Genomic DNA, 14784 nt, shown 5'->3' with positions numbered 1-14784 from the left:
TAGTGAAAAGGGGAAGCATGTATACTCCATTGGCCATATGGTTTCGGAACAGTTAGACGATACAAGCAGCAGATATCAAACGGTATGAGCCTATGCATGCCATAAAACGTTTGAGTTTTACTGTGCGCCCTGTTTTCAAGTTGCCCGTGAGAGAGAGTGAGACAGCACCAACACACGGCGCACAGTAAAAGTCATAAGAACAAAAGAATTGATGGCACGTACAGAGGCTCATTTGCTATGGGGTCATGCACAAATTACGTCACGCTCCAAGGGGGGGGGGGGGAGGTGTCGAGCCAAGCGTGACAAGGCTTGCAAAATTTTCAGAGGACTCATACAAAAAGTGTGTCAAAGAGGGGAGAGGGAGTCGAAAATGTTGAAATTTAGCGTGGCATAATTTGTGTACCATCCCTATCCGTTGTGTAAGGTTTCTCCGTTTTGTCGTGCAATGTTATAGATTTTACTCAGATGGCACAGATCATTGATGCGTGCCACTAGTTCTCTCTTTTATTCTCCCGCTGTTCTTATGCAGCGCAAATAGTGACGTCACTATTTGCTCTGCAAAAGAACAGCGGGAGTGTAAAAGAGAGAACGAGTGGCACGCATCAATGATCTGTGCCACCTGAGTAAATCCAGAACCTTGATTAGACATTGACATTTCGTTATGTCTACAAACACTCAACACAGGGGTGAGATTGAAAGTTGTGGAAAAATCTCCAGTTTGTTCACCCACAGGGTTGAAACAACTGTGCCGCACTACTCAAAATGTGGTGAATTCTCAAGTTTTCAAAAAATCATAATAAAATCGGGAGTGCATATAAATTAGATCTGAAAGCGACAATAATCATTAAAAATAATCGTCTTTCGAAGAAAAATATAAAAACAGGGGGTAAGGTCTGACGGAAATGGTCTATTATCTCGCAGCGATACTGACATTATCCACAGCAAATAATCCTAATAGACGATAACGAAAACGTTGAAACTGTTTGTTCTCGGAACAAGTGTGGCCCGTCGCACAGTTCTCTTTCTGTGATTTGGCCATCGGCTCGAAAAGGTTGAGCAGGCTTGACCTAAGCAGAAGCATCGCTAAGTACAGAGTACAATGAACCAGCCTTGGTTTGAACTCAGTCAAAATGGTAGTTAGTGAGAAAAAAAATGCATTAGAATGAAAGAGAGGAACATAAGCATAGTCTATAAGGGCCCATTCACGAAATTTCATAACGCTATAGCGGGTGGGAGGAATTCCAAGCCTATTTGAATTTTGACGTTGCGCTTGCATTGTGCGTATTTTGTCTGCGTGTTACCGCCGGATACTGTAATAAATAACAGTATAATATGTTGTTTTGAAAGCGGCCCAGATATCGTAGCGGAAAACACACAGATATTCAGAAAGACCAAGCTGATGGTCGTGTGTTCCAACCCTAAAGGCCCAAACGCAATGATAGCGGAACGGCAACGGAATGCGGAACCGGTTCGCCAGCATGAATCACACCATCTCGACTGAGCTGATAACGAATGAAATTGAATTAACACTGAGTCGACAAGCTTGTTGTAGTTCATGCTGGCGAATCGGTTCCGCTTTCCGTTGCCGTTCCGCTATCATTGCGTTTGGGCCTTAAGGGTTTATTCACAAATTTCATAACGCCAAAAATGGTCATTTTTAACACCCACCCACCCCTCGTAACACATTTTGTATGAATATGTTTCAAATTTTGTATGAGCTGTAACATCTTGAGGACATCCACCCACCCCCTTCAGAGTTATGAAATTTGTGAATGGGCCCTAACGGTCAAGGATCTTTTGGATTGGAAATCTTCTCAACTTCTCATTAGAACACCAAGCTGAGAAGCAGGCTCTGTTCCAGTTGGGATGTAAAGCTAGAGAGAAAAGAATAAAATCTCGAAGACTTATTCAAACAGACTCAAGTCAGAAAAGTTAACAAACTTACTTTATCAATCCTACGTGTTTCGCAGACGAAATTCTACACGTTCCGCTCTAAACCAACTCGATTTTTCACTTTTAGAACGTTTAATTCCCGGATTTACAAAACGACGAAAGTAAGATTCTCAACTTTTGCAACCTAACCGCTACTTTCGCCGCTCCGTTGCATGGAAGACAAAGTGACTTAACCACGAATCAAAACAAAACACTACTTGAGTCGGTTTTACACTGGTACAAAAACGTCGTAAGTAACTGATTGAAACGGCTTATCATTTTGTCATACATTTTTTGTGGGAAATGATAGGAACTACCTAGTGTTTAAAACAGCAGGCTGAGCGATATACACGGTAAAAAATGTTAAAAAGGAAATTCGTTTTAAAACTGTTTTAGGGTTCATTCAAATATTACGTAACGCAAAATTTGCAAATTTTAGACCCCCTCCCACCCCCACGTAACAGCTTTTGTATGAAAAATTTGAAATTTTTTATGGACCGTAACACTAGGTAAGACCCCCTCCTGATTCTCAGCTTAGTTTCCAATGAGTACTTCCACAGTTATTAACTGAGAGCTTTTTTTTTCCAAAGTTGCCATTTTCGCATGCTTATATCGTGTGGCCGGTACGATTATACTCTATGCTCAGGGTAGTCAAGGAAGTTTCCATCACGAAAAAACCTTCAGCATGCTTTGTAGCCGCGGACTCTAACCACTCGGCTTATTCCTTAGCCGCAGTAGATAAATCCCTAATCTGAAATGTTTCTTGCATGCGAAGCAAAACAAAGCTATAAAGTAAATTTCGAAAAGTCAACAGGTTTTCTATCTTTTTTATCTGGATCTTCCCGATTTTTGTAAAATGGCACCTCAAACATCTGGAATACTCCAGACAAATCTGGAAGGTTGGCAACGCTGATTGCAAACACTGTAAGACCAAAGTACCCTTTAATGGGTAAAAAAGTACCCTTTTTGTGAGAAACTAGTTTAACTCATAATAAGAGTAAAGGGCCTTTACTCATTAAAGAGTAAACGGCTTGTATGTCAGATCAACGAGTTAATTTTACCCATTGTCCAAATCATTCGTTCTGAGAAACAGAGTAAAATTTACTATTTTTCCATGTATGAAAATTCTATATAATTTTATTATTTTTTTCTCGTTTATAAAAATACCAACTAAAAAACTTAAACATATACACTCAAAATAATCCAAACGTCATTGTTACGTGAAAACGTAAGTAGTTTTTTTCCATCCCACTTTTCACGTAGGACTTACTTGGATCATAAGTAGCACTGAATGAACGCATGAACAAATGGACCTCATCAGATCCATCGAAGTTTCACGTCATAGCTACACGAATTTCCACGTAGCGTTTACGAAGCGTCTCAATAAATCGTAAATGGTTATTCATTAAATGATATCAGAATAATTGCATAGAAACCAATTCTGTTTTGCATTGGCTTATGCAATACAGTAGCTTCTCAAATTAAAAAAAAAAACAACTCAACAGATTAAACTATTCATTATATTATATCATTATTTCCAATACAATATTCAGCAACACACTGACTGACACGGTGACATTCCATCAAAACAAAGGCACGTTCCTCTCATGATTGTCCAGGTCCGTTAAAAAATGTCGGGTTTCTCCTCAAGGTTGGCCGGACTTGCTCTTCAACGTTGTGTAATCTGTAATTGATTTTACATAAGGTATAAAAATGTATGATTCTCCAGTATTTATCACATATTTACCTTGAAATCAGTTATTTTAAAGTCCAACAGCTCCTGGAAAAAACTTGCGACCACCATCTTTAAATTTGAACTCAAAAGAGAATGAACACGAAATGCAGATGTCCAAATGAATTCATGGGCCTACATGAATTTCACGTAAGTGCGATTGGTAGCCACAGTAACAATCATCGAGTCATCATTTGGTAACTATACATGCTCTAGTAAGCATTACCTTAGACAGGTGAATAGGAGGCAAAATGAATTTGGAATGAAGTACGTGATTTTCCACGTAATAATAACGTTTGGATTTTTTTGAGTGTACATCATTTTATTTGACAAATATTTACAAACAATCATTATTCAGGTGCGGGACCATAATTGATTTGTTTTCGTTGATGTTACTAGCCTAGTATACGGGCAGCTACTTTTGGCGATTTTGTGCACCGGATGTGTATGGCAGCAAAAGTATCCTGTAATATTCGATTGTTTCTTTATAATCAGAACACTACAGGGAAAGAAATAATACCTACCATTGATTTATCCATATTTAGAAAAATAAACTTTTTTCATCTTGTTACCGCAAGTATGTCTGCTTCATAAAGAACTATTATAAAACTACATGATTTTTTTCACCCATTAAGGAGTGTTCAGACTAACTGCCATTTCAAAAAGTAGCATACTTTCTTTTATTTTTGCATATTTCTACATTGAAGTGTATTTTTGAGTTTTCTTCGCAACCTTGACTGTATCTCTCTTGTAATCGAAAGTTCGCCGCGCTATGAACACACAACTCGCGACGCTAATAAAAAACTGTTAATTTTCGATAATAAATACAGTCCATTTCTCGAATTCCAGTCCGAAACCGTACATTATTGGTCCGTTCGATCGCGGATATGGAATAATCGGTCGTTTTCGCGAATTATTCGATGCCGGTCAACACTTGTCGCAGCTCGAAAATTCCGATAATCCCTACAGTCCGGCAGCAAAAAGTGGCGAAGGCAGACGCCGAACGACGAAAGAAAATGGCGGAAGAATTGAAGGCGCTCCAACGACGATGTGAATTCATTTCGGCGAAGGTTGCACGCATCAAAACTAACCTCATAAAAGCGGACGATGAACAGACTCCAGTCAACGAGTACGTTCTCGATACTTTCCTACGTACGATTGATGCTGCATACATCGACATGAACGATTGTCAGGCGAAGATTTTTGCTGTCACACCGAACAAACAGGAGGACGAGGAGGAAAAGTATTTGCTGTTCGAAGAGCTGTATACGGAAGTGCGGGTGGAAGTATGCAGGCAAGTAGACGGGCACAGGAAACGAGCGGAATTCCACATAGATTCTGGTCGCCAGCTGGTACCAAGTGCGCAACAGATACGAGTTCAACAGTCCGTTTTACCGCATACGCCGCTACCAACGTTTGACGGCAACTCAGAGCATTGGTTCAAGTTTAAATCGATGTTTCTGGACATTATGAAGAAGTGCCCAACCGAGGATGCTGCTACAAAGCTATACCACTTGGATAAGTGTCTTGTCGGGGATGCAGCCGGCGCGATTAACCAGCAGTTCATCAACGAAAACAATTTTGACGGTACTTGGAATTTTCTACAGCATCGATACGAGGACAAACGGAAAATCGTCGACATTCATGCTACTCGGTTGCTCCAGCTGAAGCCGATGACTCAGGAAAGTGGTAAGCAGTTGAGGGAACTAATCGAAGAATGCGTGAGGCATGTCGATTCGCTCAGATACCACGGGTACGACGTACTAGGCCTCTCAGACATTCTGTTGGTCAACATGATTGCCTCTCGGCTCGATTTCGAAACGAAAAAGACGTGGGAAGCTACTAACAAACACGGTGTGATTCCCACATACGCCGATACGATTTCCTTCTTGGAAAAGCACACTCAAGTTCTCGAGAGAGTAGAGGCCAGTCAGCAAAATATTAAGCAGAAATCCAGTGCGAGTGCTCCAATGCACCCACAAAAGTCACATGCGAAGTCCACTACTTTGACAGTGACTAGCGAGACGAAATGCGTTTTCTGTGAGAAGGCACATTTTAACCACCAATGTGAAGAGCTGCTTAAACTTTCTGCTACCGACAGGAACGCCAAAGCAAAGCAAGCTGGCGTATGCTACAATTGTTTGAGAAAAGGGCACATGACTGCAAAATGTACGTCGAAGCACTCTTGCCGAGACTGCAACAAACGACATCACACGGTTCTACACATTGACGTCCCGAAGCCAAGTGATGATACTAGCAAACCAAGCGATGTTCAGTCTCCTGAAACCGGCAATGCTTCGACAAATACGAGCAACGTGGTAACCCTCAATTGCGCCGAAAATACAATTGAACAGAAAACAGTGCTACTATCGACAGCTGTGGTAAACATACTTGATGTACATGGCCAGATCAAACTGTGCCGTGTTTTACTAGACTCTGGATCGCATCTAATTACGGAAGCAATGGCCAATCTCCTTGGAATCACCCGAACCCGATGCTCTACGAGTGTAGTTGGTGTCAACGGAAAACAGACGCCAATCAAGCACAAGTTATCTGTTCAATTTGGCTCACGTATCAACGAGTACTCTCAACACATCGAATGTCTCATCGTACCTAGGATTGCCAGCATTATTCCAGCAAGCAAACTCAACGTGTCTGATTGGATTATTCCGGAGGAAGCTGTTCTGGCAGATCCAGATTTCTATAAGCCCCAACGTATCGACCTTCTCATCGGCGCAGAATTGTTTTACCGCACCTTGAAGAGTGGACAAATTCAACTCGGCGACAGATTACCTGTCCTACAAGAGACCACACTAGGGTGGGTCGTATCTGGTCCAGTGTCGGGACATTCGTCGTATCGTCAACGTGAAGACTGCAATGCAACTCTCTCCGATTCTGATCATCAAGAACTCGAGCAGTTGATCTAACGTTTTTGGGAATTGGAAGAGGTTCCAACGGCATCGAAGCTATCGAGCGAAGAGGAATTGTGTGAACAACATTATCTGCAGACAATAACGAGAGATTCGACCGGTCGCTACGTGGTCAGGCTGCCCTTTCGCGACAATGCTGACCAACTTGGTGACTCACGTCAGCAAGCAGTCAAAAGGTTCGAGCATTTGGAAAGGCGTTTGAGTAACAACACGGAGCTGAAACAGCAATACGATTCCTTCATGGTGGAATACATAGAGCTTCATCACTGTAAAGAGACTCCAGAACACGAGGTTATCAGTACTCCAAACTTCTATCTTCCTCACCATGCCGTTTTAAAACCGTCTTCATCGTCCACCAAACTTCGAACGGTTTTTGATGCATCCGCAAAGTCATCTTCTGGTGTGTCGCTTAATGATCTTCTTATGGTCGGACCGGTCGTGCAAGAATCATTACTGAATATTATGATGCGGTTCCGAATCCATCGATACGTCTTCTCGAGCGACATCTCTAAAATGTATCGCCAAATCAGGACCCATGACGACGATACAAAGTTCCAGAGGATTGTTTGGCGAAAGAATACTACAGATTCCCTCAAAACGTACGATTTGACAACAGTGACGTATGGCACCGCGTCAGCACCGTTCGCAGCCACACGTACTTTGAATCAATTAGCTGCTGACGAAGGCTCAAATTTTCCACTAGCTGCTGCGGTTGTCATTCAAGATTTCTATGTGGACGATGTTTTGTCGGGAGGTGACACTGTGAACGAGATTCAAACTACGGCTGAACAACTGACACAATTGCTGAAGTGTGGAGGATTCCAACTACACAAATGGTGCTCTAATTCAGCAGAGTTTCTAGAAACAATTCCGGAAAAGCTACGAGAAAAGCAAGCCCCGATGGAAATCAGTGGAGTCAATGACATCATCAAAACGCTTGGCCTGCTTTGGAACCCGTCGTCGGACGAACTGGCATTCAGGATCAATCCGATTCAACAACAAACCTCTATCACAAAACGACATATTCTGTCCGAGGTTTCAAAAATATACGATCCTCTTGGGTTGTTTGCACCCGCCACGGTGGTCACAAAGCTTCTCATGCGTGAACTGTGGAAACTTAAAATCTGCTGGGACGAAGAAGTGCCAGAAGAACAGTGGGACAAATGGATCACCTTTGTCACGAGTCTAATGAACACAGCTGGATTGACAATCAATCGACACGTCCTTGCAAATAATCGAATTGCCTTGGAATTACACGCTTTCTCGGATGCTTCCTTGGCAGCCTATGGTACATGTGTATACGTACGTTCTGTTCTTCCAAACGGTTCCGCGGAAGTACATCTTCTGACAAGTAAATCTAAAGTGGCTCCAAATCAGACAATACCTCGCCTGGAGCTGTGTGCGTTTCTGCTAATGTGCCGACTGGTAAAAGCTGTTACTTCGGCGCTTCATTTGGAGTTCGAAAGTATCGTTTTTTGGACGGATTCCCAAATTGTTATTTGCTGGCTGAAGAAATCGCCCCACGAGCTCACCACCTTCGTCGCCAATCGTGTAGCCGAGGCACAAAGGTGTACCAATGGTTACCAGTACAGGTACGTCCGATCAGCACTGAATCCAGCGGATATAGTGTCCAGGGGTATCCTCCCAGAAGAGCTGAAGCATAACGATGTTTGGTGGCACGGCCCGTCGTTCTTGCAAACCGCTACTTACCCGGAATTTGAATCTGCAGATGAAATTGAATTACCAGATGTTAAAGCAGTTACACTTGTAGTCAACAATCGACCAGATGAGTTTCCTGTTCTCTACCGACACAGCTCTTTTCGCAAACTGCGGAGAGTGATGGCTTACGTAGCCCGATTCATTCGGAAATGTAGGAAGACACGAACAGCATATGATGATGAACCGTTCCCTACGGTTGAGGAATATCAAGCAAGCCTTCACATGATCGTCAGCTTAGTGCAACGGCAGCATTACGCAAAGGACATCAAGCAAATACAGCACTACCAAACAACGCAGAATGTGAACGATAAATATGTTGGTGATTTACGTTTCCTGAACCCGTTGTATGAAGCTGGAATACTACGTGTAGGTGGGAGAATCAAACATGCGAACCTAGCGTTTGAACGACGGCATCCGATAATACTCCCTCCGAAGCATCATGTAACAAAGATCATTATCAACGATTTCCATGAAACGTACATGCACATCGGACCCAGTGGTTTGTTGTCGGCACTTCGACAGCGTTTCTGGATAGTGGACGGCCGAAATGTGATTCAAAAACAACTTCGGAAGTGTGTTCGCTGTTTAAGGATCACTCCACCGGACGTCAAGCGCTACATGGGTGACCTGCCAAAGTTTCGTGTGACACAATCTGATGTCTTTTCGAGAGTTGGTGTTGACTACGGTGGGCCATTTCTCATCAAAACAGGCAACCCTCGGAAACCAGTGTATGTGAAAACGTACATCGCACTATTTATTTGCATGACGACGAAAGCTATTCATATTGAGCTGGCGGCAGATTTATCGACCGAAGCTTTTATCAACATACTGAAGCGTTTCGTGGCTCGTCGTGGAGTTCCCACACAAATACATTCCGATAACGCCACCAATTTTGTCGGCGCAAATTCAACATTACATGAGCTATACGTTCTTTTCAATCAGCAGGATACAAAACTAGCTCTCAGTAACTACTGCCTACCCCAGGAGATCAAGTGGTACTTCATCCCGGCGCGGTCTCCAGAATTTGGTGGTATATGGGAGGCTGGTATAAAATCGGCCAAGCATCACATCAAACGAGTCGTTGGCGATGCGAAGTATACTTATGATGAGTGGAATACCTTGATTGCACAGATCGAAGCTATTCTTAATTCAAGGCCGCTCGTTCCTCAATCTTCTGACCCAAGCGACCTGAAGGCCATCACACCTGGACACATTCTCATTGGCCGAGAATTGACTGCAATACCGGAACCTTCCCTTGATGACGTGAAGTTGAATACGCTCTCTCGTTACCAACTCATCCAAAGAATGCGAAACGAATTTTGGAAGAGATGGTCACTAGATTATTTGCAAGAACTACAGCGTAGACCAAAGCACAATCGCAAACATACTGAAGTGAAAATCGGAGATTTAGTCGTTTTGAAGGAGGAGAACTTGCCACCCCAACAATGGCGTTTAGGCAGAGTGCACGCAGAAAATTAAATATACTAGAAAGCTAGAAATATTCGGTCTATTCACCCCTTGTAATGCATATATCTAAAATATGCTTTGCTAGTATAAAACTCATTTATATTTGATCATGCTTATTTGGGAATTATCTAAGTGATACATAAAGAGACGAAATTCAATTTATCCATTGAAATGTTTTTGTTTTCATTTTAAAAATAAAAGTGAAATTGAAATTTAATAGTTTCCATCAATTTATTGAAATTGTTACATTTTCACGAAAAACAAATATATGTTATACTCTCTGCAGGAAGATTATTTGCATGGTTGGTGTCTCAGCAGAATTTTTGTCAAACTCACTTGGTGCGGGGAAGACCATTGCAGATTGAAGATCTTCATTGGAAGTTGCGCTTGTAGATCAATAGTGGATCATAGCATGAAGTAGTGCACATTCTACCGGTGGCATTCCCGGAACAGTTTTAGTTTTCACGTTCACGATGGCCTCGGCGATGGTGCTCTTCTCACAAACGAGAACTCCATCAGAACGGGAATGTTTTCTGGGAGAAAATGATGTTGCAGTATTTGGTTCCGCAGCTGGGAAGTGCTATCTTGCGAATAAACTTACCAGGTGTTTTTTTTACTTTATGAATTTGCCCGATATGCACAAAGAACTAAATGAATTCTTGACTCGTGCAAGATTTTTTACAATGGCCGACACGTAGCTCGCTACTGATAGAACACGCCTGCAAGTGAGTAACATGCAAAGTCCTCTGAGCAATTATGGATGATCAATATGCTCAGCTGAAAATATTTCTTAATTATGCATTGGAAAGCTTATAATGAATTTAATTTTTAAGCATTTCAATGAATAAAATATTGAAATGATTTCAATCGCATATAAAATATATTAACTAGAATTTTCCATTCTCTCCGTGTGGTTGGAGCCAACCCGGGTTCCGATGGAATAACTAGGGCGGTGACGGTAAAGACGCACAGCGGTGTTTTCAGCAGGACGACGGCGAAGTTGGCGGTTTTACCTCTCGATGATTGAGTTCCGAGGAAACTGCAACGCGGGGGAGGATGTTCAGACTAACTGCCATTTCAAAAAGTAGCATACTTTCTTTAATTTTTGCATATTTCTACATTGAAGTGTATTTTTGAGTTTTCTTCGCAACCTTGACTGTATCTCTCTTGTAATCGAAAGTTCGCCGCGCTATGAACACGCAACTCGCGACGCTAATAAAAAACTGTTAATTTTCGTTAATAAATACAGTCCATTTCTCGAATTCCAGTCCGAAACCGTACAAGGAGTATGTTCGTGCAATATAGAAAAGGGTTTAAAAAACTCTGTATCTGAAAAAATAAAGTACCCATCATTTTGACGTTTCCATATATCAGCAAATAATGGGTATTTTTCCACATTAAAGGCCGGTTTGCTACTGACAAGAAAACGAATCGCCTATCTCGATGCGTGGAAAATTTCTCCCAAGAAATGGTCAAGAAAATCACTTTTTTCTGATCGCAGTACGCAGTTGAGAAGAAATGTCACTTCAAAGGGGGCTCTCTGTAGGAAATTTCTTGACCCTTTCAGTCAAGGAATTTCTTTACTTTTCTTGAGCAAAACAGCATACTTAGCGTAAAGGGTAATGCCGAGTTTACAGTGAAGAGAAATCGATCATTGGAAGTAACTGCTTATGGCCGGTACGCTGATCATAAGTACTGTGCAAAAGGATAGGACAAGAAACGGTCAAGGAATGATTCCGGTACCGAAATTACTTGAGCTGTACGCTGCTGATAAGTAGAGCTGATTTCATAACGTCAGTAACGCCTGCCGTGCATATCAAATGGAGCTGTCACTTTTCCGTACGGAAAAATGTGCCGCTCAATTATTCCGCAAGTAAAAGTGACATTTCGCTCGTATTGGATCAGCTGTCAAAACTACTTGGGTAAAAAGGAGAAATTTTACTTGAGCGCTTAACGTTTCAGGTGCATACTACGCATTATTAAAAATCATAGAGTATAGTATAATCATATATGCAACATGATATACGAATGCGAAAATGGCAACTCTGGCAAAGAAAGCGGTAATAACTGTGGAAGTACTCATAAGAACACCAAGCTGAGAGTCAGGCTCTGTCCCAGTGAGAACGTAATGCCAAGAAGAAAAAATATTTTTTCGCTGCTACATTTCTTTCGACCAATGGGCGGATTCCCCCCTTGTCGTAGCTTACCGTTTTGCCATCACATCGTGGCTTGAAAACGATATTTGACAGCCATCTCGCTCCGATTAGCGGTGCTTCCACAAAAATTTTCCCAAACACCCAAAAGAGCAAGGAGGACAACTTGTCCCGTCCTGCTTACGGATCTCCATCATGCAACAACCACTCCAACTAAAGTCAAAATTACTCGCGGACAGAGCGCTAGTAGTAAAGTCGGTCGGTGTGCTTGCAAAGAAGGAAAAAAATGCTCCGTAATTTGATTGCGGTGCGTTTGCGTTTTTGATTATTGTCCAAAATTGGCCAAACGCGAAAACGGTGTGCAAAGTGGTGGCAAAATTGCGTCCCTTTTCGGATGCGAAGGAAAAGATGAAAAGCTGCTGCGAGAGATCATTGGCAGCCACAGCACTTTTTTCGTCATCATCAATGGAAGTAGGATCTCGTCGTCATCATCATCGACTTGTGATCAGAAACAGAAACTAGCAACAGCAGCATCAAAAAGTCAGGAAAAAGATACCGAAGATCATTCATTATGGAGAACAAGAAGGCCGCAGCTCATCGTCATCGTCATCGCTTTCGAGTGATCAGTGGCTATCATCGGTGTCATTAAAGTTTTTTGCCGTGTTTTGAGTGATGACGATTGTGACAGATTCGAATCAGTGAATTTTCATCTTCTGGTGGAAAATTGTAAACAAAATGTGAACTGGAAGAACGAAGATTTTATTAGGTACGGGAAGTTTTTGGCAACGATAGCCAACCAATCAATCATCATTACCCACGGTGTACTAAAATTAAGAAGGTGATATACTCCGAGAACTGACAGCTACTTGACGACGTCATTCCTATCCACCTCGAACAAATTTACGAAAAAAATGATCTAGTGGTCCGGAAGGTATATGGTACGATAGGAGTGACGTCACATGTTGACAGTGAAACTTGATATTTACATCAGTAAAGAGCCTGCCTTGTTATTTTTTATGCCGTGATCATTACCTAATCATTCAGCTTCTGAGATTTCAACAACCTGTTCTGTAGTTTTAGCTGGATTTTTATTGAAATTTAAGTGTTAATATATAGTAGGATATCGTTAAAAATTTTATACGTTCAACCAGTTTGGCTCTTCAAAATTCAAGAGTGTGTAAATAGTGATTCGCGGCAGAAGAATAATTTTACAATTTTGTCGATTCCTCACTCACATTTACGCGAGTGCAAAAAAAGAATTCAATCTCATCAACCGAGGATTTCAGCAGAAGCTTGAGCTGCCTTGAAGAGGTGAAAAGCCGAAGCCAAAGGCGGAAACAAATCGCGTCAATCAAACGGGGAAACAAAACAAATCATTTCAGGAGCTCAGCTTCTTCAGCGCCCTCCCAAAACCGAATGAGATTGTCGCTGCAATTACGACGACCATGGGCAACTGCATTGGAATTAATCGGAGCGATCCGGAAACCCTCGATACCGGATCCGCCAACGTAACCCGGCCAGTGACGGGTAAGTTCAATAGTTGAAAGGGGTTTGTCTCTACGCTACGCAAATTCAATGAATAGTATTTATACGTCATCGACCGGAAGGGGGACGGGGTGAGGGGGGATGCAGCACAGCATCCACTCATACAGTCAGTAATGCGTGGAAGCGACCTTCAAACACTATTCGTGTTTGTCGTCGCAGTGTACGATACGCTTTTCAGCGTTGGGCCAAATAATGTATAGATGGATAGCCCGTGGAATTGTTGATGACCAGTTAGATGGTGCTTCGAAGTGTGATTTTCTATTAGGTTATCAGTTATCTTTATAATCTGTTTTCAAATTTTAAATTCTTTTCGATGGGCCTTCCTTAGTCGAATGGTTAGAGTTCGCGGCTACAAAGCAAAGCCATGCCCGGTCGGTCCAGGATCCTTTCGTAATGGAAATTTACTTGACTTTCCTGGGCATAGAGCATCATCGTACTTGCCACACGATATACGAATGCGACTTTGGAATGCCTGGTCTGAATTGGATATTTGGTCCAACTATATAGGACAGCTCACCTTTTCTCCTTTCAAATTGATTTAAATTAAGCTAAAAACACAAATGCAAAAGTTCAAAATAAAAAGTTGTGGAAGAAAGCAAATGTTAATAATTGCTCATATTCTGAAAACTGCCAACAAATGTAAAAAAAAAATGAGTTTAGGTGCTTGGATTATTTTTGATTTTCAACCAGGCATTGGTCTTTCTATATTCCCACTTGATTTAAGTTAGCGTGCATTGGTCCAAGACCTGGCCCTTTTAATTCATTTCGAATAAACAAGTGAGAGTCATCGGCCTCTCACCATGCTGAGGCCTATGACAATTTGCGAAATTTTCCGTTTGTAGGCCATGTTGATGGAGAGCGATCCGGTACCATACATTGGACACTTATGACAGTTGTACACTTAACAACTGCTAAATAGTTATTTTAGCAACAGAACAGAGTTTTCAAGCTGCATTTGCAACAGCATCAAGCTTTGTTGGGTGGTTCATGATTTAAATGTACTTTTTAATCCAATTAAAAAAAATCGGTAAACTTGACGATTGTTGATCATCTATAAAAATCATTTGGATCTCTGAATTTATGCTTATTTATTCTCTTAAAATCTTGCTCAAGATAATGTAGAATTCCCTCTCAAGATTCTGTAACAGTTTTGCTCAGGGTCCTGTTAGATATTACGTAACGCAACAGGGGGAGAGACGGGGTCTCATATAGTGTTACGGTCCATACAAAAATTTAAAATTGTCCATACAAAAGTTGTTACGTGGGGGAGGGAGGGGGTCTAAAATTGCCAAATTTTGCGTTACGT

General features: G+C 41.8%; 1 protein-coding gene across 7 annotated transcripts in view; it reads left to right on the top strand.

Annotated features, from left to right (window-relative positions):
• Positions 1-12131: 12131 nt before the first annotated feature.
• LOC110677877 (ubiquitin domain-containing protein 1) overlaps positions 12132-14784 on the top strand; it is a 31241-nt gene continuing 28588 nt past the window's right edge. The window contains exons 1-2 of one of the 7 annotated variants that reach the window (XM_021849617.1): positions 12132-12699; positions 13085-13460. In XM_021849617.1, the coding sequence (XP_021705309.1) occupies positions 13379-13460 (82 nt within the window). In that variant the 5' untranslated portion in view covers positions 12132-12699; positions 13085-13378. Of the gene's footprint in view, positions 12772-12957; positions 13461-14784 lie in introns of those variants that run through there. The other 6 variants (XM_021849616.1, XM_021849615.1, XM_021849613.1 and 3 more) reach the window with 6 other exon arrangements.

The sequence above is a fragment of the Aedes aegypti genome, chromosome 3, assembly GCF_002204515.2.
Source record: "Aedes aegypti strain LVP_AGWG chromosome 3, AaegL5.0 Primary Assembly, whole genome shotgun sequence".
In the NCBI taxonomy this organism is placed as follows: domain Eukaryota; kingdom Metazoa; phylum Arthropoda; class Insecta; order Diptera; family Culicidae; genus Aedes; species Aedes aegypti.
Note: the sequence above shows the minus strand (reverse complement) of the source record. Positions and strands in the feature narration are given on the sequence as shown.